Source organism: Marmota monax, unplaced genomic scaffold, assembly GCF_021218885.2.
Source record: "Marmota monax isolate L192 unplaced genomic scaffold, Marmota_monax_Labrador192_F-V1.1 WCK01_AAM20220418_F8-fsc00010, whole genome shotgun sequence".
NCBI classification, from domain to species: domain Eukaryota; kingdom Metazoa; phylum Chordata; class Mammalia; order Rodentia; family Sciuridae; genus Marmota; species Marmota monax.
The window spans coordinates 19,798,542-19,822,060 of record NW_026692321.1 but is presented as its reverse complement, the minus strand read 5'-3'; the positions used below and the strand labels follow the sequence as shown (position 1 = coordinate 19,822,060).

The 23,519-nt window shown below is 41.4% G+C and overlaps 1 protein-coding gene across 5 annotated transcripts in view; it reads left to right on the top strand.

Annotated features, from left to right (window-relative positions):
• Rbks (ribokinase) overlaps window positions 1-23,519 on the top strand; it is an 86,853-nt gene that overhangs the window by 59,843 nt on the left and 3,491 nt on the right. Inside the window, exons 8-9 of one of the 5 annotated variants that reach the window (XR_009226559.1) lie at window positions 3,518-3,604; window positions 3,810-13,929. The exons of 1 other annotated variant lie outside the window; for it this stretch is intronic. Coding sequence is in view for 2 of the 4 variants with exons in the window: in XM_046441534.2 (XP_046297490.1) it covers window positions 14,587-14,665; window positions 17,139-17,251 (192 nt within the window). In the remaining 2 variants the exon portion in view is untranslated. Of the gene's footprint in view, window positions 1-3,517; window positions 3,605-3,809; window positions 13,930-14,586; window positions 14,666-17,138; window positions 17,252-23,519 lie in introns of all 5 variants that reach the window. 3 more of the 5 variants (XM_046441534.2, XR_009226560.1, XM_046441538.2) reach the window with 3 other exon arrangements.

The following is a 23,519-nucleotide window of genomic DNA, read 5'->3' as shown; positions in this document are numbered from 1 at the left end:
AAGACTATAGGGGGGAACACTAAGCAGGAAAGCCAAGAAATGGAACTATTGACATTAAGGGGTGTGGCCATTGATTTTTCTGAAGAGAAATGGAAATGCCTGGACCCTTCAGCAGACTTTATATGGAGATGTGATGTTAGAGATCTATAGAAACCTAGTCTTTATTGGTATGGCTTCTAATCAAAACCAAGAATTTTCAGAAGAGCAAGAAATAAAATATTTTTTGCAAAACTTGATAAAGAGAAGGTATGGAAACCAAGACAGTTAATATTTGGTTTTAAACAAGGAATATAAATTGAAAGAGAGGGAACTTCAGAAAATTTGTCTTAATGAAGGAAAAAAACCTGAAAATTATTTATAGAGAAAATTATGGAATCATCAGGTTATATTATTACAAATATCTCAGAAGACTCACTGCTTAACTTGTGCAAGTCACTTTTTGTTTGGTTAAAACTTTTAATTGCATTATCGTAATTGTAAAATTTTTACTACTCAGTATTTGTGTAAAACCACTTACAATACAGAATATTTTCAAATGCAAAAAACGTATCAAACTACATATACATGTGATGTTTACAGGGCATTATGAAACTGTATCTTAGATAGAAACACCTTCAGGAAAATAAAGATTCAACCAATTTGCTCATCTCTAGAAATATGATTAGAATAGAAATAGGCATTTTAATGAAAGAAATTAAAACAGTAATAAGGTGCTTATTAATCAAAAAAAAAAAAGAGGAAAGTCATATAATCAGGTCCTATCTCTTAGATGTAATCATTGTTAACCTTTTGGTTTAAATCCTTCCTTTTTTTTTTCTATGCACTTCCACTTGTCATTTAATGTCTACTAACAACAGATTTGGATATTTACAACATTAAGGGATTAATGTATGTTATTACAAAAAGCTGTTACAACTCAAAAAAATCAAATATTTCTCTAGAGTAATATAAATAGTCAATTCACAGAAAAATCAATATAAAATTGTAAAGAAATGAGGCCAGCTGAACTATTAAAAATCAGGAATATACAAATTAAAATAACAGTGAGATCCACTTTAATGCCCAAAAGGTTGGCAAAAATTAAAGGCTAAACCAGCACCTTCCTGTAATCTCAGTGACTCAGGAGGCCGAGGCAGGAGGATCATAAGTTTAAGACCCACCTGAGTAATTAAGCAAAACCCTATCTCAAAATCAAAAATAAAAAGAACTAGGGATGAAGCTCAGTGGTAAAGTGCCTCCAGGTTCAATCTAGTACAAAAAAATAAACAAGAAAATAGAAATTTAAAAGTCAAAGATTGATAATGTCAAATTGCAAATAGATCAAAAACACATACTTTCATATCATATATTCTAATGCAAATATAAGTCCAGAAAGCAGTTTGTTTCCAGAAAGCAATTTGAGAATATAATTTTTTTAAATATATTTTCCCTTTGACCTAGTACATCCCCTTTTAAGAGATCATACAGATATGTTCACATATACAAATATTTACTTAAGAATGTTGGTTTCAACTTTGTAATAAAGGAAAAACTGAGAAGATAGGTCTACATTATCATCAGTGTGAGAAGGTTAAATATTCATAGTATGGTGCCATTTATTTAAAAGCAACTCTCCAGATATCTAAAAGTAAATGCATATTTTAAAATCTAGAACAAACCTCACTGAACTGTTTTGATCATTTTTCATGGGAAGGGGAATAATTTGGTGGGAAGAAAAGATAAAGGAGGACTTCTGCTTTCTATGAGTTTTTCTATAAGCCTGTATTTCTCATGTATTACTTTGTAACTTGGAATAAATATGACTTTGGGACATAGCCAAACAAGATGGGTGAGATCATTTCTCCAAGTGTGTGCTGAGCATTATCTTCACAAATTATCTTCACAAAGGAGCTAGTTACTGGTCACAGTTTATTCCTGGTCTCACAAGGAACCTCTCAAGCATTCCAAAACCTCTCTGTGATTGGACTGAGTAGCCCTTTGACTTAGGACAACTTACAATGGAAAGACTCCTGATACCAAAAAAACTGATCTGCATTACCTTCATCCTCAGGACCCTGGAGGCTTCTTAAATCTGGATATTTCACTACATACTTGACAGTTTTTTTTCCCCTTAATCTTTCTAAAGAAAGACGTTTCCTCAAAAATATGTTACTATATACAGTTCCCCTTGGAAATATCAGAATAAATGTCAGAGCTTCACTGTTTCTGTTCATCATTCAGATGTATGACTGATCTTCAGAGAAACTTTCCTCATATTCAAATTTTCCTTCTGAATGAATCTACTTATATACCTCAGTTTAACTCTTCAACTCGCATTCTCACAATTAATAATATATTGAACCATCTGAACTTTGGCTTTTGCCACACCTCTTGGATTTGATTAATAGGTAACCAGGAGGAGTTGATAAGGGGATCAGCCCAGAGATGATGCCTCATTTTTAAGTACTTAAATTTTAGGTACTTTTGTTTTGTTTTGTTTTTTGGGTATCAGGAATTAAACCCAGGGTCACTTTATCACTGAGCCATATCCCAGTCCTTTTTTATATTTTATTTAGAGACAGGGTGTCTAAGTTGCTTAGGGCCTTGCTAAATTGCTGAGGCTGGCTTTGATCCGGTGCTCCTTCCTGCCTCAGCCTCCCAAGCAGCTGGGATGACAGGTGTGCGCCACCATGCCCAGCATTCGGTACCTCATGTTTAGGCACCTAATAGTACATCTGCTTCACCTTTCAGCTCCCTCCTATTTGAAACAGTCCTGAGTGGAATGGCTGTGGAGGGAGGGAGAACACAAGACACAATGCTATAGACTAAATTGTGCCCCCACCAAAATCCACTTGTTGAAGTCCTGTCTCCAGTGTGACTGTATGCAGAGATAGGGGCTAGACACAGGTAATTAAGGTTGAATGCGGTCATAGGGTGGCATCCTGGTCCGGTAAACACATGTGAAAAATAAACAATTAAGTCATGTGAGCACAGAGCAAGACAAGAGAAGAGGCCTCAGAATGAGCACTCTGATCTTGGACTTACCAGCCTCCAGGGCTGTGAGGGAAAAAGGTACTGTCGTTTAAGCCACTTAAGAATAGCATTTTGTTTTGGCAGCTCTAGCAGACTAATGCACAAATGGAAGCAAGTAAACCCATTTGGAAGTGACTAATGTGAATGCTGGAAAATCACCTATCCTGTAAGGAGAAAACAATCGGAGGGACACCAACAGGATCAGCCTAGTCACCTTTTTAGTTAAATGTCTCAAGGGTTTGAAATGGTTCAGCTGTAATTATCAGCCCTGTGGCTAAGGACAGATGGTGTCCTGAGTGCTAATCCTGACTTAGACATTAACCAGCCAGGTTGCTTTTGGCAAATGACTTTTTATGTTTGCCTCCAAACGTGACTTCTCTGGAGTGGGTGACCTCTAAAATTCCTTCATCCTTGGAACACAAGGACTCTTTGGGCTGATAATAAAAGCTGGGTACTACTTGCCAGAAATTAGGCTGGACTCTCAGGCATTTCCTCCCATTCTCAGAACAACCCTGCAAGATGGGCTCTTGCCTGTTTTAGAGAGGAAGAAACTGACTCCTGGTTATATGACCTGCCTGGGGACATACAATTGGTGAGTGGCAGAGCCAGGGTTGATTTTAGGTCTACCTGTCTGTCTGACTGACTCCAACTGCCATGTACTTTCTACCTCACTGCTCTGCTTCTTGATTTGGTGACAGTCTGCCTAGCCTTCACACTCTCTCTGATTTGACATTCCAGCACTGAGTTTCTTGTCACTTGTCATGATACAGGCTTCTATAATTGCTCCTTTTCTCTAGATCTTCAGAAGCTGCCAGATCTTGAAAAGGCCTTGCTTACTTTGTACGGTACCCTGTGAACTCACTTAAATAATCCACGCATACCCTGAGAACAGTGCCTGGCTCACGTAAGCACTCAGTAAATGTTAGCTCATCAGTGTGTCTTGCGATATCTCATTATTTATTTTATGTGGACCATTTGGAGTTACTAGATAACTTGTACCAGGAACTTGCTCCACCCACTGTCTGGCAGAATGGACATTACCTGAGCCAGAGAACACTCAGGTCCCATCACCATTCCACTCCAGCCTCTCTCTCCACAGGGAAAGGGCTGGAATACCTGGGAGTGGTGTGGCAGGATTGTGCCCATTCCAGAGAGCAAAGACTCTGGCACAATTCACATCCATTTGTTTTCTCTCTCTTTTTTTTTTTTTTTTTTAATTAGGTACATCAATGGATGACAGGACTCATTTGGTTTTTGTTTTGTTTTGTTAAATATTAATTTTTTCAGTGGTAGTTGGACACAATACCTTTATTTTATTTATTTATTTTTCTGTGGTGCTGAGGATCAAACCCAGGACCTCACACGTGCTTGGCAAGCGCTCTACCCCTGAGCCACAACCCCGGCCCAGGACTCATTTGTTTTATTTATGTATTTTAATTGTTTGTGGTGCTGGGGGTCAAACCCAGGGCTTTAAGCTTGCTAGGGAAGCCCTCTACTTGTGAGCCCCAGCCCCTCCATTCATTCTTGTCACTGGATGAGAGAGAGAGACACTACTTTGAAAGACTATAATCAAATAATCTTTTCACTAAACTTCTTTAATTAGGAACCTGAACTGCTAACTATAAAGCCTAGTGACAATGTGATTCCTCTTTTTTAACATTTCCAAACTAGCTTTCTAATTGGGGGAGGGGGGCGGGGGGGATACTCACACTGCCCTGTCTAGCAAACTCTTACCCATCCTCAAAGCCTAGCCTGGAGAGTCTTTTGGGGAAATTCAGTGCTGAAAACAATGCTTAGTCTACAATAATGGCTCTCTGTAAATAAAGAAAGAGTTCTATTTCCTTCTGGGAAAATAACTAGTCTGAGCACAAGAGTCACTTTTCAGTTTTCTCAGTGGATTAGAATCTTCAGGGCTGTTTACATTCCTCACATTCCACATTTAAGATGCCTAGAGAAAGAAGAATCTGAGGTACAAACACTCTTTTTAAGTGATTTGAAAATGAAGTAATTCTCCCCCATTTTCCATTTGAAAACATATCTTCAGATTGTTTTACCTGCAGTTTTATAAAGGCCAGGCCAAAAGAAGAAGAAGAAGTTAGCGAAAATGAATGACACCTCTGAACTTGGCATCAGAGAACAAAGAAAACTCAACTGAGGTTCTGGAATAGCCCTCCCAGCCCTGGGAATAATATCATAAAACTCTGTGCGAACTCTGCACACACTGGCTGCCAGAAAAGATGAAGAAGGCAAAGAGAAGTTCACTGACTGTAAAGAAAGGGTGGAGGACAAGGTAATTGCCAAGGAGGCGATAGACAAGGCACAAGACATCTGCCATGCCCAGGGGGCCGTGCTGGCTCTATTACATTACTTCCACATCAGCACATCACCTCATTTATTAGCTAATCAGGCAGAATTCAATATTTGAAATTATCTTTCTTATTCCTGCATGTGATCAGTTGAAAACCCAGGGCTCTAAAAATCTAATTGTAATTGCTTACCAGAAATGTCATCTTCACTTGGAAGAATTGAACCAAGGCCAAATGTGAGGGTATTTTTTTTTCTGTTTTCCCAAAGTACTGTCCCCCAGGACTGGATATGCATTTACAGGTCCCCAGTACCCTACATTCTAGGGCTCCCTGAAGAGATGTGGGCACTGGTCCTACTTCCAGACTCAGATATGACATAAAACTAAAGGTAGTGTGTGGCCATGGAGAAGGGGGCATGGAAGGGAAGGAACAATAATTTAAGCCTTAGCAAAAGTCAAGAGAGAAACATCTGAATCTAGATAAGAGTTGGGCCTGGGCAGGAAGTAGTCCCTCTGCCCAACAGGAAGGGAAGGCATGATGTGGCAGAGCTTGCTTGCTCATCCATGATCGGGCTTTTTTTCTTCGCACCCTACACCTCAGCCCCACTTCTCAGTGTGACAGCGTGGCAGTGAGCCTTTGGTCAGCTCCTTGCCTGTTTTCCTAGGCTGCTCAAGTGGTCTTCCCGAGACAGACCTGCAGGACTCTGCTGTAGGTCTTCCAAGTGTCTTCCACAGAGTGGGTGTCTCCTGGGGAAACCTGAAACTATGAGGAGATGAGAAAATTACCTGGAATCCAACTGTCCCCTTGGCCCCAGTGCCCATCACTGCTGGTGGAAGTAGGCAAGGGAATGGAAGAATGGTATGTGGCTCACAGCCTGCTGGACATCAGCCTGCCCTTTGTATGAACCTAGCGGTGCAGGTTGTAGGCTGGTGACGTGCACTTTGTGTGTTAATTGTCCTGATGACATGTGCTGTGTTTGAATGACCTGTTAGTGGCACAAATACCTTGTGTGTGTGTTTGTGGTGGTTTGTATGTGCACAGAATACAGTGGAATAGAGTTAAAAGCTTAAATCTTTAAAGCGAGTCTCTCTTGCTTTCCTCGTACTACTTCTATTCCTTTCAAAATATATAAAGAAAAGTGCTTTATACAATGGTCCACCCCTGAAAAGGGTATTTGATTTGGGAATAAAAGGAGTCCAGAGTATATCTTCCCTGAGAGATTCTCTAAAAATTAAAATCTTTATATTCCTTTCTTCTCTTGGTCAAAACAAACCAAAACTGGAAAAAAGAAAGACTATGTTTATAACTACTAAATAACTTTCCTGTTCCTAGTTAGAAAAATCCTCCTTCTCTATTTGTCCTTCTCTGTATTAACTTTTAGTGTTAGAATTTAGAAATCTAATCATTTAGACCTCATTATAAGTGACTATAATTTGCTTCAAATACATATATTTACTGCTTGCCTCACTAGTCCCAAAGAACCAGCTTCTGTAGGAACCTTGACTGTAGCATCTCACTCTGCTTGAAACCCACCTCTGTCTGTCCATGAGCATTAAAACCCAAGCCTTAAGATTATAAAGACCACAACCCCCCAGGACAGCCATAGTTCATGCACTTAGCTTTCTGCCTCTTGGTTCCATATTTGGTTTTGGATTCTGGAAAAATCCTCTAGTTAGGCATAGTTACAGTGATGAGGTTTCTGTTTCATCCTGGGCATCTGGAGGGTTTTCAGGTCTCTAGGCCACAACGTTGCTTGAAAGAGGAGGTTAAGTGGGGTCTCATCGCATCCAATGACCACAGACAGGATTCTTGGGCTGCCTGTCATCTTATTCTCAGAGCATTATGGGAGTTCCAGGATTCATTTAACAAAATGTGCCTCTAGAGCTGGAAACAGTTCTTTAAGAAATGGAAACTTCCTGAGGTTGTGGCTCAGCAGTAGAGCATTCGCCTAGCACATGCAGGGGCCCTGGGTTCGATCCTCAGCACCACATAGAAATAAATAAACAAAACAGAGGTATTTGTCCATCTATAACTAAAAATATATATTTTTTTAAAAAAGGGAAAAAAAAGAAGTGTGTCACATTAGATTGGGTAGAGAGATGTGATGGGAGGGGAAGGGGGGATAGGAAGGGCAGCAGAATAAAATAGGCATTATTATTGCTGTATGTTTATAGGTGACTGTATAACCAATGTGATTCTGCAACTTGTACAATCAGAAAAATGAGAAATTATACTCCATTTGATTCAAATGTATGAATTGTCAAGATCATTGTATTGCCATGTGTAACTAATAAAAAAAATTCATCAAACAGATTAAAAAAAAAATAAAAAAAAAGAAATGGAAACTTCCTCAAGATACTGAGGCAGGAAGATTGTAAGTTAAGACCAGCTTAGGCAATTTAGCAAGACTCTTAAAATAAGGGCTGGGCCTGTAGCTCAATGGTAGAGCACTTGCCTGACATGTGCCAGGCACTGGGTTCAATTCCCAGTAATGCGAACAGAGAGAAAAGAAATAAAAGAAAAGGAAAAGGGTTGGTGGGGGGTATGAAATGAGAAGTTCCTCTATAGGAAAGTATGGCAATCTGGTGATGAGCTCCTACTATGAACCCATTTATTCGGCTCACTTTGAAATTTCTGCACGCCACACGTGGGACACAGGCTGGTGTAACAGGTGTAGTAAGATAGCCCCTGGCCACAGAGAGCTTGGAACCTAGAAGACTATGCAGCCCACAGGGTCAGAATGAGAAGTGCAGAGGCGGGGATGCCCCTGGGTGCTGTGGTAGCCCAGGGAAGCTGCTTGAGAGGGGAAAGGAAGGGGTGGGCAGAGGGATATGCCAGAGGCAGCTTGGTAGGGGGTAGCCGGGAAGAGTGGTAGCAGCTCATCACACACCTGGAAGGTAGGAGGAGCTCTAACTGGAATGAGTTCAGGATACAAGAAAAAAATGCAGGAGCTGTGGTGGTTGTGGCTCAGTGGTAGTGCACTTGACTCGCATGTGTGACTCACTGGGTTTGAGTGTCAGCACTGAATATAAATAAATGAATAAAATAAAGTTCCACCAACAACTAAAAAAAAAATTTTTTTAAATGCAGAAGGGTGAGGTGGAGAGGGGACAGGGATGGGTTGTGAAGCCTTCACTCCACACATCCTCCACACTAGGGGTTAATGCTTTCTTCTAAGGGCAGGGGGAACCACTGAAGATTTTAAGCAGGGGATAGATTGGGTCCTACTTAAACTTCATATAAAGATTAATGTGGCTGTAGCATAAAGAAGAAATTGGAAATTATGAGACTGGAGGCAGGGAAAACAGGCCAGAGGCTTCAGTATTGATCTGGGTAGGAAATGATGGCAGCCTAGACTGGAGAAGCGGCAATGGGCATGTTGAGCAGAGGGTATGAGAGCTCTTAAGAATTTAGAAGATGCACAGTAGTTCATTTCCTTTAAAAAAAAAAAAGTGGGAGGAGGGAGACTAAGTTAGGTGGTCATTTCATGTTCAAAACAAACATTCTGGGGGCTGGGATGGGGCTCAGTGGTAGAGCGCTTGCCTTGCACGTGTGAGGCCCTGGGTTCCATCCTCAGCACCACATAAAAATAAATAAATAAAATAAAGGTATTGTGTTATGTACAACTAAAAAAAATTTAAAAAACAAATAAATATTCTGGCAGTCTCAGTGTTTTTCCACGTTTTTGTTTTGGGGGGGCTGAGGAGAGGAAGTGGGTACCAGGGATTGAAGTCAGGGACACTCAAACACTAAGTCACATCCCCAGCCATATTTTGTATTTTATTTACAGATAGGGTCTCACTGAGTTGCTTGGCAGCCTTGCTTTTGCTGAGGCTGGCTTTGAACTCATGATCCTCCTGTCTCAGCCTCCTGAACCACTGTTTCCATTGTGAGTATCATCAGTGGTTGCAGGTAGCACAGGGAGATACCCATATATTTTACAAAAGATAAAAATCTCAGGCAATTTCCACATGCCTTTCCACTGGGCATATATATATACATGCCTCCCCATTTGGGGGAATCACTCATCTGCATAACAGACAAGAATTTGGAGCAGAAATATAGCTTTCATTTCAAGTAAGTAACAATCTAGGCATGGTGGCACACACCTGTAACCCCCGAGGTTGGGAAGGCTGAGACAGGAGGATTGAGTTCAAAGCCAGCCTCAGAAACTTAGCAAGGACCTAAAGGCCTAAAATTACAAAAGGGCTAGGGATGTGGCTCAGTGGTTCAGCATCCCTCAGTTCAATCCCCAGTGCAAGCAAGCAAGCAAGCAAATAAATAAATAAATACATACATACATACATACATACATACATAAAGTGATAACATTTGAAGGAAGCTTTTGCAGTGTGACGCAGTTCAGATACTGTGCCGTACCACACACGCTTTAGATGCTAGCTTACTGTCAATAGAAACATGGCCTCACGTAACTATGCTTCCTTCCCGATGAAGTGACAGATTGGCCAGCATGTGATGAATTTGGGTTGTGTAGATAAAAATACCAGGTGTGCCAGCCAAGGCATACAGTTTGCTGTAAATCACCCACATCAACTTTCAGGACAGTTAGAGTCACAGAACAATTGCTCAGTTCCTTCCTTCATTTTCACAGTGTGGACCTGGCTCCAGACCCAAGAGTGAAGCAGCAACTTTAAGAAAGCAGAAACATTAATAATAACCCAAAGAACCCTTTTATAATAGCAACTGCCTGCTGATTTTGTGGCCTAACAGCTCAAGCAGAAAAGGATATAAATACAATATTGTGCAATGACTAATTACTCAAAACTCTGTGCATCAGCAGAAGTGGAACCTGCGGTTGGTGCTAATGTTATCAAATGCCTTTGCTGTTTAATAATCTGTAGCTTTATATTATCTAGCATGGAATTTTCACAGAAAACAATGATTGTATTTCAAGTACCTCTCACTGAAATTAAAAAGCAGCTGTTAAAAGATGAACATTTGGCAGAAGATGTTCTAGCAAATCTTGTAAGATACTAAATCATATGGGATTAACTATTTTCTGTCTAAAGAGTGGAGTCACAAAGAAAAAAGATTGCTGACCACAGAAGGCAAGGCCAGTCTTTAGAACAAGTGAATCACTAACAGACCTTTTAGTTTTAAGTGCCATTTATTCACCGATATATTAAGTTATTTATACACAAAGCTTTCATTAATGTTGCCTGAAGAATGGGCCCTTTTTTATTCCATTTTTAGCTCATACTCAAGATTCCATTTCTCTTTCATTAATTATAGAATAAATTAATCCGCCACAGACATTTTGGGCAGAATGGGGGTTTGAGACAGTTTTCAGTCTCCAGGGGCCATCTTCCTCTATGGCTAGCCATACAGCAGAGAGTAAGGGCTGTGGCTGAGGGCAGCGCCTGCCAGCACTGCCACTCAGGCCCTGCCTGGGAACCTGAGGAGGCAGAGTATGTGTGGCCTACCCACTCCAGGTTCACAGTGTCCCACAAATGTTCTTTGAGCTGGCCAACCACTGGCCCAACTAGGAATGAACCAGTGAGGAAGTGACATCATGACACAGTTGCTGGGCATAGCCCGTTTCAGCTTTAATGTTTTATTGACAGGGAGGTTTTTACATTGCTAATATAATTGTAAGTAAAACATGAAATGCTCCTTTTTAAAATTATCAGGCAGCATGTAAACAGCTTTTCCTCAGTTCCTATTCCTGGAATAGAGTGGGTGATGGGTGGAATTTTTAAATGGAGGGAGGACTCAGAGATAACTGAGGATGGCTTACAGTGGGGAACCCAGGCTTGGCTGAGGGGAAATGAAGTGAAGAAAGGAGTTGACTCAGGCATGTCTGCTTTGCATATCATTCAGTGATAGGAGACAGTGCGTCTGCCTTTTTATGAAGTCGTTAGGATTCAAGTGTTAGCTCAAAACAGCTTCATCACAACACTCTACATCAGTGCTGGTGTGACTGACCAGCTCAGAGGCCATCACCAGCTGATGAAGCTGAGAGTGGACCTGAGTGGACATAGGCAGGCCCAGATGGAGCCAGCAAATGGCCTCTGTCAGTATGAACCATTGGCTAACTTGGATCAGGAGCCATTTCACCAACAGTGGGGCCAGATCTCTGATGCAGTCAACACCACAGCCACGTGCCCCATGTGTGAAGTGTGAGGTGGCCAAACACACTGTATCCAACAGGAAGTTTTTTTGTCTTTGTTTCAATTTTAGATTAAATCCCAGTGGGGCGATTATTGTGATTACCTGTACTCTTGCAAATGGTTACTAAATACTAGTAGGGCACTAATACATGAGAATCTGGAAGCTCTGGGATGAAGGTTGGCAGAGTTTTTCTTGTTCTACAGTAGTTGAAATTTAATCAATATATTGAAAATGGAAAGGCCACTGTCATTTTTAATACCACTTACAGTCTCTGTGGGCAGTGAAATGGTGCCCTGAACATACCTCAGCCCCACCTTACTTTGATTTTACACTTGACCTCCCATTGATCCTTCTCTGTTCTCATCTATCTAAATGAAAGAATACTTTAGCCCCATAAACCTCATTCTGGATAGAAATACATAATTCAAGAGGAATACTGATGTCAAAGAAGAAAAGGCACACCAATTTGTGTCAGCATTTGCTGTAAATTAAAGAGGAGTACAAGGAGAGTTTAATGTAATGTAGAGTTGAAATTAAAATAGAACCAATATTTAGGCATTCCTCCGCCTCTTATTTCCCTGCTGTGACATGAAAGATTGACTTTCTCCCAGCCTAAGTATTAATGTATTTCATTTTTTTCTTTTCCACTGGGATTTTTTCCCCATAAAATGTTACATGTTTATCAATGGCATCTGAATTTGAACTTTTTCACTGGTTCCATTCTTAATCACAACAGCAAAAGCCAGGGGAGAAAAGAGTTGGTTTCCCGTCATGCTCCACTCCCTTCATGTTTGCAGTCGAGGAAGGACCTCTGCCTGCTTATCTGCTGTCATGAGCTGTTGATTCCCCTGGATACTGATTCTCTAATGTGTCGCTTCCATGGTGTCTTTTTCCAAAGCTGGAAAATCAAAAATAGATATGAACAATGTACTGTTGTGTATGGTTCACAGGAACCCTTTGGCACGAATCCACCAGTGTCCTTCCCTGTAAAGCAGTCCCGGGAGCTTCACATTTAGTTCTATCCAGCTGCCTTTGTTCAGAACCTGTTTGAAGCTCCTTATTCAGGTTTCCACCAGGGCTAGTTTTGCTCCTTACAGTTGCCTATTGTTTGGGGTCAGTGGTGGACTCCCTAGCTTGATTCTACATCACTAGACTTGGTTTCAAGTGATTCAGTCTTTCCAGAAATAAATTACTCTGGAGAGTGGTTCTCAAAGTGTGGCCCCTGACACCCCAGAATAGCAGCATCTGTATCACCTGAGAATTCATTAGAAGTGCAATTCCTGGGCCCCACATTAGATTTAATAGATCAGAAAGGCTGGGAGTGGAGCCCAGAAGCCTGTGTTAACTAACAAGCTATCCACGCAATTCTGACCTCTCTGCTCAAGTTTGAGAAACTCTGGTTTAGAAGATATGTTTGCTTCCAGGAAGGATTTTCAAAGATATGCTACAATTTTTGATAGTATTCCAAAAAAGTTTCAAAATATTTTTTGGCAAAGATGGAAGACATGTTTATGGCCTCCCCAGAGGACAGTTAATGGGACTGTGCTTCCACCAAAGGCACCCTAATTGTGCCATCTCACCATGTCTTCAAGCCATTTCTTACACTTGATTTCTCATCTGGAAAATGAAAGATTCACCCTTCTACCTCACAGGATTGTAATGAGATTCAAATTGAATCACATCTGCAAACATGCCCGGTAAACCAGAAAGTGCTCTGTAAACGTGAAAGTCAAATCACTCTGCAGGCAGTATTCTGTGGTGCCAGCATCACATTCAAGGATGTGAGTGGGAAAAGGCCTGTCAGCCAGATCCACCTTTCTGTCTCCATAGTGTCCTGGACATGATGGGTCTCAGATTCGGCCATTTCAGCTCAGCAGTTGAGAGAAAACCTTTGCCTGAGTAGTGACTGCAAGAGGCTAGGAAATATAGCCATGATCAGACATGTTGTTTTCTCTGAGTCTCAGGAAAGCTCTGAGGATCAGTGAGGGCAGACAGTGTTGTGTGAATGCTGAGGCTCTCGTGCCCAATACATGGCTCATAGCAGCCCTGGAATGGTCTCTCCAGAAACCATCTACTACAGGGCTGTTCAAGGGAATCTTGACCTTTAAGAAGGAAGTTTATTGCTACACATTAATCATTACAGAAAACTGAAAAGAAAATCCTCGGGCCAACCAAATCTATAGAACTGAGATTTATAAACCAGACCAGTTAATGTGTCAGGGAAGAATGTGGGTTGATTTTTACCTCAGAGATTAGCTTTTACAAACAATTTCACCATAGGAATTGTTAAACAGCAAGCTCCTGATGCATTTATAATTTAATTTGAAAACTTTGGTGAACACTTCTGAGCAAGAAGGAAGCTAAGCCTGTTGCCTCGGTGCTTATTAGGAATGAAGTTTCAGTAACACGGAGCAGTTCCCACTGGGCCAGTATCAGCTTCACTTTTCACACAAAGTGCCAGCTAAAATCAAGAGATTAGGTATGAATATAATTGGTTAATTAGGGTTAAATTATTGGTTAATTGTGGCATAGTATGCTATTGGTTAACTCTAGAATTAAAATATGAAATGATTTTACTCAAAAATGTATGTCTATTTAACAACTCTGTAGAGACAACAGGTAGATTAGTGGTTGCTAGGCTGGGAGTAGAGGGAAGAATGAAGGACCATGAGGTTTCTTTTAGGGGGGATGAAAATTTCTAAAATAGATTGTGGTGATGGTTGCTCAACCCTGTGACTGTACTAAAAACACCGAATTGTATGCTTTAAGCGGATGACTTGTATGGTCTGAATTATATCTCCAACCTGTCTTTTTGGAGGGAGCTGGGGATGTAGCTCAGTGGTACAGCATGTGTTTGGCATGCACAAGGCTGTGGGTTCAATCCCTGGAACTGGCAGCAACAATAACAAAAAACCTAATAACCAGTAAATTGTATAGCAAGGAAAAAAAATTATGCGTACTGAAAAGACAAATGAAAATAATACCAAAACATTGCTGCATATTTCATACTTGATTAATTTGAAATACTGATTATTTAAAATATATCAAGTCAGAGAATGTTTACTCTATTAATTAAAATACTTTTTTTTAAAAAGAGAGAGACAGAGAAAGAATTTTTTTAATATTTATTTTTTAGGTTTTGTTTTTTTTGGCGGACACAACATCTTTGTTTGTATGTGGTGCTGAGGATCGAACCCAGGCCGCACGCATGCTAGGTGAGCGCGCTACCGCTTGAGCCACATCCCCAGCCCAAATTAGAATACTTTTAAAAATGGACTATCTCAGCCTAATAATTGAAATTTAACTATCATAAATTAAAGTGGCTGACAGTAGAAGGCAAAGTCATGGACATTGTGACATAATAGTTTGTCATATTCCCTACAGATTTATTTAGAATGAAAATCAGCAGCACTTACACAATAATGATATGAAATCTGGATTCTCACTGTCCAGCTTGATGGTCATAAACTATGCTGGTTTGGGAAGGTGGAGGTTGGGGAAGGATGTGATCTCATCTTTATGAGATAAATACATGCTGATAAGACGGACAGATTCAGGTGTGAGCTGTGGAACTGGGCTCTTGTGTAAGCAGCGTCGCCTGTCTGTTCACCAGCGAACCCTCTGTCATATCTGCACAGGAGGCAACCTCTGCCCTTTCCTGCCTTGGGAGGGTACTCAGCCACCCTGGTCTTCATCTTCTTGCTAAATTCCTCACACTGGGGCTTGGGCCTTGCCCAGGGAGGTGGAGACTATAAACTGAGGCAAAGAGGAGAAGAATTGATTGGGAGATGTGGGAACTACAGGCTCAGTGGAAAGAAAGCAAGGGCTACTAGCACCTGCCCTGTATGCCTTGCAACACAGAGCTTGCTGGTTAGGACCTCTTTGTGTGCCAGAAGACCTGACTGGGCCACTGACAATTCTTTGGAACAAGAGACCCTACTTCAGTATTTCCTAGCCCCCCCTCTTTTTTTTTACCATTATTATCCCACTCCAACCCCAAAGAGCCTTTTAAGATTTTTTTCCAATTGCCCTCTTTCTTCCCCCATAAATATTAATACCACAGATACCACACACACACACACACACACACACAGAGGCATGCACATACAGCTGTATACTGTGACTCTTTGAAAGCCACAAATTATTGTAATAACTAAAAAAATTTTTCACCCTCTTACCGATTTCTGCCCCCTTGGAGATGTGGCCTCAATTGAAAATGCACACCCTTGATGAAATAAAGGCCTTAGTAGGCAGGGCCTTCCTGCTCACCCCTGGGGTGAGTGGTGAGGCTGGTCACATGGAAAAGGTGGATCAGATAGCCTGATGTCCATCACTAACCGGGATAAGCCCTGACCTCAGGTTCCAGTACTGCTAGAAGAATCTCCCTCCAAAATCACATTGATTTCACACCATCCCTTCAGCCTGCCTGTGACCCTCAGGGCTCAGCACCACCCCTCCCTGGGTGTTAGCCCTCAGCCTGACAGTAGAGAACAGGGCAGGGCAGGTGCAGGGCTCCTGGCAGAGGGTGACCCCCCTCCCAGGCAGTCCCCAGCCCCACCCAACCCAGCTCTGTGCCTCTGCTCAGAGCCTCTCTTTGCTCACTCTCTGCTCCTTGTCCCCAAACGAAAGCAAGAACTTCCCAGGCTTCCCCAGTCTCACGCTGACTAAAGGAACCTTTATACTTTTTACCTTACATGACTTCAGTCTCCTCCTCACAACCTCTAAGGTCCCCAGAGTATGTCCCCTGGCCTATAAGGGAATGGATTTCAGAGATCCAAGCACATACAGAGGACCACTGATGGACCTCTCAGGAGTCTGGCCTCCCTTATAATCAAAGGCTACAGGATACTGTCTTCCGCTTCTCCCTGGCCACCCTTGTTCTCCTCCAAGCCAGGAACAGAAAGCCAGTCCCCTTGCCCTAGGATCCTTCAGATGGTGTCCTAGGATCGTAGCCCCTGTGTTCCTTAGAACCCTGTCTGGCCCCTTCAGACCTAGGCCTTCACTCTAAAACTGTGAGCAAAGTAAGGGGCCTCTGAGATGGTACCACCTAGTCTACCCCACCCCTGTTGCACACTGGCTCTGTGCTGGGCCCTTTGACATAATTATCTAATTCAGTATTTACAGCAGCCCTCTAAGGTACATTGTACTGATAAACAGATACAGAAAGGTTGAGTAACCTGCCAGAGGTCACACAGCTGGCAAGTGGTAAAATCAGGACTTAAACCAGGTCTGTCTGTCCTTAAACCATCTGCAACATTGTTCCAGTTGAGAAAATATCTTCCCAGTTGTGTGGATAGAACTAAAAATGACAGGGCAGGGGTTGTGACTCTGTGGTAGAGCACTTGCCTAGCACGCATAAGGCACTGGGTTTGATCCCTAGCACCTCGTTAAAAAATAATAATAATAAATAACAGGGGGACTTCACTGCAGGGAATCTGCCATTCTTATTTTATGTGGTGCCAGGGATCCAACCAAGTGCCTCACCAGTGGTAGGCAAGCGCTCTACCACTGAGCCACAACCCAGGCCGCCCAAATCAGCCATTCTTAATATGACAGAGCTAACAAAAAGGGACAGAAACAGGATTTAAAAGCTCTTTCTCTGCCACCTCCTCAAGGTTCATGACTCCCATACCTCTTGCCAGTGAGGAATGAACCCTTTGAGGACAAAGAGTGACTTTTACTTTTCAGGCCCAATCAAGATAATCATGCCTCAGCCTCCTGCACCCAGAAACAAGGCAGACACCCTTCTTAGAATTTGGACACCATATCAGAGCAGGACTGGCCACCAGAGTAGCCTAAGGGTGAGCTATGGCAGCAATTGACATAACCCTCCATGAACTGTTCTTTCCTCAGGAAATTTTAACCCAAACCCAGTGTAGACAGCAAGGCTGACCCTCTAGGTGGGATCCAAGGCTCCAGCATGGTGGTGGAAGGTACCAGAGACCCTGGCAGTTTACATTCACTCTCTCCCTGTTTCCTGAACCCCTTGCAAGATCCTTTTTAAAGAAAAAACAGTGTGTTGGCTTGGGATTTAGTCATGTTTCATCATTTGCTTTCCTCTGACTTCTAAAACCACAAGGCTGGCTGAGCAATCCATGGCCCGCAGTGCAGGCTCTGAATCGCTTTGTGCAGGGAGAGGTTCTTAAAAGAAAAGAAAGTGGTGTCTGCTTGTCAAATGGAATGTGTGAAGACATCAGGGAGGAATGCACGGGCTTTAACTGTGAGGGTCCCTTGGCAGTGTGGGCTCTGAATCATGCCGCGTGGGCTCAGATTCCTAACAAGTGAAGCCTGGGCGATGACATCACTCCTGCAAGATCGTCTGGGGTCTGTTGTGCCGCCTGACACCATCTCACCTTGGGGATTTTCATCACATGGGGTTTTTCCCAGCTACCCTTGATGCCCATCATTCCTTCCAACTCATCCAGTTTCTATCAACTGGAATTGGCCAACCAGGACTTTCACAAGCCTGTCCTTTGCCCTCCCTCCTACAGGGCATTCTTGGGACAGAGTGTGCTTCTCATCTGATCACTTGGCATCCTTCCTGACAGTGTCTAATTCAGTCAGCACGTATTTCAGCCATGGGCTGGATGGCAGTGGGTCTCGGGATGTGGAGGTGATGAAGACTGTCTGTTTTCCTACCTTTGGAGAGGAGGGCAGAGAACATGGAAATGGGTAACTAACCTAGACTGGTGGGATCAGCAAAAACACAGTGCCAAGTAATAAATATGTAATGATTAAGCTAATGCCTGAGTCTTAGAAATCAAGTATAGGAGTTAGTCCAGGGAAGAGTGTGTGGAGCCATCTCCATGAACAAAGACCCACAAGTGAATAGGAAGTAAGAAGTGGAACTGGAAAAGTGGTTCAGGGAGCTATGTGTGCCATGTTAAGGAACTAAAATTTTATCCTAAGAAAGACGAGAAACATTGAAAAGGCTTTAGGCATGGAAGTGAGGAAAGAGAGGAAGTGAGGAAGAGAGAAAAATTGATCAGTAGCCCAAAATCCCAATCTCTTATCCTCAAAATAGCTTTCCCGCCTGCTCTGTTGCTGGACTTTCACAGATGACATTGGTACAAATCTTGACTGCCATTTACTACCTTTTCTTTTACACTGGACAGTTTGTTTTACCTTGGATTTCATTTCTTGCCTTTAATATAAAGACCCCACAGGGGTGCTGCTGGCCTCCATAGCACTTTGTACCCATCAGAAGACACTCCTGTGTAGGCTCACAGCTTGGGGAGCAAAGCATGTCCCACAGGCACACGCTCACCCCCTCAGCTGGGTACCCTCCTATAGTGCCACTTGGCAGAACCATTCACCACAATTCTTCCTCTCACAGAGTCCTTGTGAAAAATAAAGGTAATAACATGGGAAGCACCCAGAGGAGAGCCTGACTGAGTAGGGCCTCAGAAAAAAGAGCCACCGCAGACCACTGGGAGTTGGACTACCACGTGGGCATGCCATGCTAGGTAGCACATTCCACTATTTTCAAGCATTTACTGCCCAGCTCCACAGAGCACCAGTATGCTTCTCTCTTTCACCTGAGAGCCAAGCCCTGAGTGATAAGAAGGGATGGTCCGTTTAGTGAGAGCTCAGACCATGGTCATAGACAAGGGCCCCAGAAAGGCAAGGGGCAATGAGGGGGAATAGGGAGGTGGGCACTGATAGTCTAATAGGGGGAAGAAGAAAGGGCAGGACAATGTCCTATCTCCATGGTAACACTATCTTGGGGGCTAGCAGCAGAGGACACCCACCTAACCCCACACCCTGGCTTTGGGGTGCTATCCTTAGGAGCTCCCATCTCTTAGCTTCTACCCTTGGAGTCATCTCTCCAGCTGCTCCTGAGTGTCATCCCTGCCCCACCATTGCTGGTGACTGCCTCAACCCGCCTCTCCACTCACCCCACTAGATGGCTTGGCATGCCATGGGGCATGTTTTGCTGTCCTTTCCAGGTGCCTGCATGGGTACCACAGATCAGAGCTTCTCAGAACCCAGGAGTATGAAGGCCTCAGGAAAGCAAGGATTTCAGAATGCCACATCCATTCTGTGAGAGCAGCTCTTCCTTAAGAGGAAATCATTCTGAGAAGGTGATGAATAGTAGCCACATAGTTAATTGTTTGAAAGAAAATGGATTATGCCATTACCCCTTTTGGCACAAAAATAATTTTCAGTAAAAGGTTAAAACCATCATGTTGTATCAATGAGAACCGTTCCATTATTCCAAGAATGATTGATTGGAAAGTACTTTACTTACAAGAAAATCACAGTGATACAATACAGCTTCCACTTTTAAAGCACTTTCCATTTTAAAAAATCATACCAATGTATAAAAATAGTTATACTGAAGATGTGAATCAATAGCACTCGAAAGCCTTGTGGTATAAATAGATTCAACAATGGGACTATCAAGGAACTCTGGGCCATGACAACCTAACCTCCATTTTCACTAACAGAAAAGTAACATGTGGTTCAAGCTGGGCCACCTTGGAAGAGATCTTGGGAAGAACACATGGAGGAACTAGAACCACTATGTCAGGTCAACTCAAAGCACTGGGAAAGGCAGTGGGAGAGACACAGGGGACAGAGAGTTTTCAAACTGTCTCATGTCACAGACCTGTACAAAAAACACACAGAACAAGGTATTCAGGATCCTGAGAAATATTAAGAGATGCAAGATACTTAAAGAGATTGGTGATTCCTTCCCTTAGTCCTTCCTCCCTGCTGCCTGCCTCCAACAAACATTTACAGGTGGTATAATATTAACAGAGCATGGAGTCAGCTGGGTCTGGATGCAGGTTGCAGCTCTGCCATTAACTAGCTGATGTGATCCTGGACAAATAATTTAGTGTCATTTCAGGGGAAGTGGGACTGTCATAAAGAAGAAATGAAGTTACACACACACAAACACACACACCACCTAGGTTGCTTCCTACTACAGAGCAAAGAGTAAAAGTTACCTACCTTCCACTCCTCTGCAAGGAGTAGAAGGACTTTTCGATTCCTTTCATGATTCAGTTTCAAGGAGCTTTTCCATTATTAGATATAATGGGGCTTTTCAGATGGGCCTTCATGTTTTTGACCTGATGGCCCCGTCAACCAGGTGCCACTCTACATCTTTGTGTTTGGAAATTTCATGGTCCAACTGCTGCCTCTTTGTGAAAAAAACATGGAACCCCCTGCATTTCAGTTCTGGTGAGGTCAAGACCAGGCAACTAGGAGTAATTCCTCAGCAAGAATTAACTGAATGTGCAGTATTGATAAGGCATTGTAACTCCAAGGATTCATCAAGGAAAGATAGAGACAAGATGTCTGATCTCTCCTAAGAGTTTAACACATGGGGGTTGCCTCACCTCCATTTTTTTGGTAAAAAACAAAAGAAACTAGCTGTAGTCCTGGCATGTTCCTACCATCACAGCTGTACTTGCCACTAATAGCTCTAATCTCATTTTTCTGCATCCACTGTCACAGCAGGAAGTGTTCTTCTCAGTCCCCTCAACTTGCAGGTGGGTGCCACTGCCTGGTCCTGAGTTGCAGAGGAGACTCCTCTGTGAGATGGGCTAGTCCCAAATGAGCAGGAGGTTTCTCAGTTCGTTTCACACTGACTTGTAGCAGATATGCACATGGTCTTTAAAAAGAGAGAAATCATTCAGAGACAAAAATTAGCCCATTTGCAAATTCACAAAGAATGACTGATGATGATTCTTTTAGTTCTTTATTCTTTAATAGTTTTTCATTTTAAAAGATAAAACTTGAAAAGTTGCAGTAATCCCAGATACTCTTAACCAAGTTTCACTAGTTGTTAGCATTTTGCCACATTTATTTTATTACTGTCTTTCAAAATATATAAACACACTTTTTTTTTTGATGAACCATTTGAGAGTAAATTGTGGACATCATGACTCTTTACCTCTTAATACTTCAGGATATATCTCCCAAGGACAAGAACATAACAGCACCACAATGTGGTTATCAAATTTAGGAAATTTAACACTGAAATGATCTTATGTGCATAATCCCATAATGTCCCAATTGTATTCTTCAGATTTTTTTTCCAAGATCCCATCAAAGATTATATGTTACATTTAATTGTCTTTGTTGTTTTAGTCTCCTTTCATATGAAACAGGTTCTCAAACTTTTTTTATCTTTTAGTTATCATTTTTTAATTTTTTTTGTATTTTGGTTTTCTAAGAAATCTGCCTAACACAAAGTCACAAAGATTGTGTCCTGTTTTCTTCTAGAAGTTTTGTTGTTTACTCATTAGGTCTATGGATTCATTTTGAGTAGTTTGTGTTTTTATATGTAGGTATGTATTTATTCCAGCACCATTTGTTGAAAAGACTGTCCTTTCCTCTATTCAATTACCTTGAAACCTTTGTTGAAAATAAACTGATCAAATAATCTGTGGATATATTTGATTCTGGTCAAAGTGATCAACATGTCTGTCCTTACATTAATATATCACTATCTGATTACTGTAGATTCTGTTAAGTTTTGAAATCAGTGTTACATTCTCCAACTTTGTTCTTTTTCAACATTGACTCTTCTAGGTCCTTTGCATTTCCATATAAATTTTCAAATCAGTTTTTCAACTTCTAACAATTGTCAGTTGGAATTATTTTGGAACCGTGTTGAACTTATAGATCAATTTGAGCAGAACTGACATCTTAATAACAATCCATGTCTTCTAAACCGGAGTTTCTCAAACTTGAGCAGAGAGGTCAGAATTGTGTGGATGGCTTGTTAGTTAACACAGGCTTCTGGGCTCCACCCCCAGGCTTTCTGATCTATTAAATCCATGATTTTCCAATCCTTGAATCTCTCACCATTCATTTAAATTTTCTCTAATTTCTCTATCTTGCACATATTCATTTATATTAAGTCCTAAATGCTTCATATTTTATGCTATTGTAAATGGTAGTTTTGAGAATTTTGATCTATTGTGCACTATACAGAAACAGAATTGACTTTTTATATTCACCTTGTACCCTGTTACCTTGTTAAACTGACTATTTTTAGTACCTTTTTAACTGGATTTCTTAGGATTTCTACATAGGTCACTATGCCATCTTAAAAAAAAAAAAAAAAAAAAAAAAGTTTTGCTTCTTTCTTTCCAGTCTGTACACCTTTTTTCCTTGTCTTTTTGCACTGCCTAGGGAATACAGTATAACATCAGTAGAAGTAGTGAGAACAGACATCTTGGAATTTTTCCAATATGAAGGAGAAAAAAACTCAAGTCTTTCTCATGAAATATGATCTACTGTAGGTTTTCATAAGTGCTGTCAAGAATATCAAGTTATACCTTCTATTCTAAATTTCCTGAATTATCTTCATGAATGAATGTAGAATTTTGTCACATGCCTTGTCTACTCTTAATTTTTTAATATATTGAATTATATTGACTTTTTAAAAATCAATTTTGCAGGGCTGGGGATGTGGCTCAAGTGGTAGCGCGCTCGCCTGGCATGCGTGGGGCCCGGGTTCGATCCTCAGCACCACATACAAACAAAAATCAATTTTGCATTCCTTGGATAAATTTTACTTGATAATAATGTGTTACATATAGTTATATAGAGACATATAAGTACATATATGTCTATATCTATCTATATACACACATACTTTTTTTTTCATTTTGCCAAAAAAAATTAAGATTCTGCATTTCTGTTCATTAGGGATATTGATCTGGTTTTTTGTTTGTTTGGTTTTTTTTTCTTTTTTCTTGCAATGCCATTGTCTGATTTTGGTATCACAGTAATAATGCTGGCCTCATAAAATGACTTGGGAAATATTCCCTTGACTCTTCTATTTTCTGAAAGTTTGCATAGAATTTATATTATTTTGTGCTTAAATGTTTGCAAGAACTCTCCAGTAAAAACATCTAGTCTAGAGTTTCTTTGTGGGAAAACCCCTCATTTTTAAGACAGGAAGAATTTATCTTTGCAGTTTATATCAGCACTGTGTAGCACTGAGAATGAAGGGAAATCAAGTTGTAAAAATCCTTGTTGTCTAAAGATGCTTGCAGCACATACACCTCCACTAAACACTATGCTTCCTTGGCATTAGCAATAGTG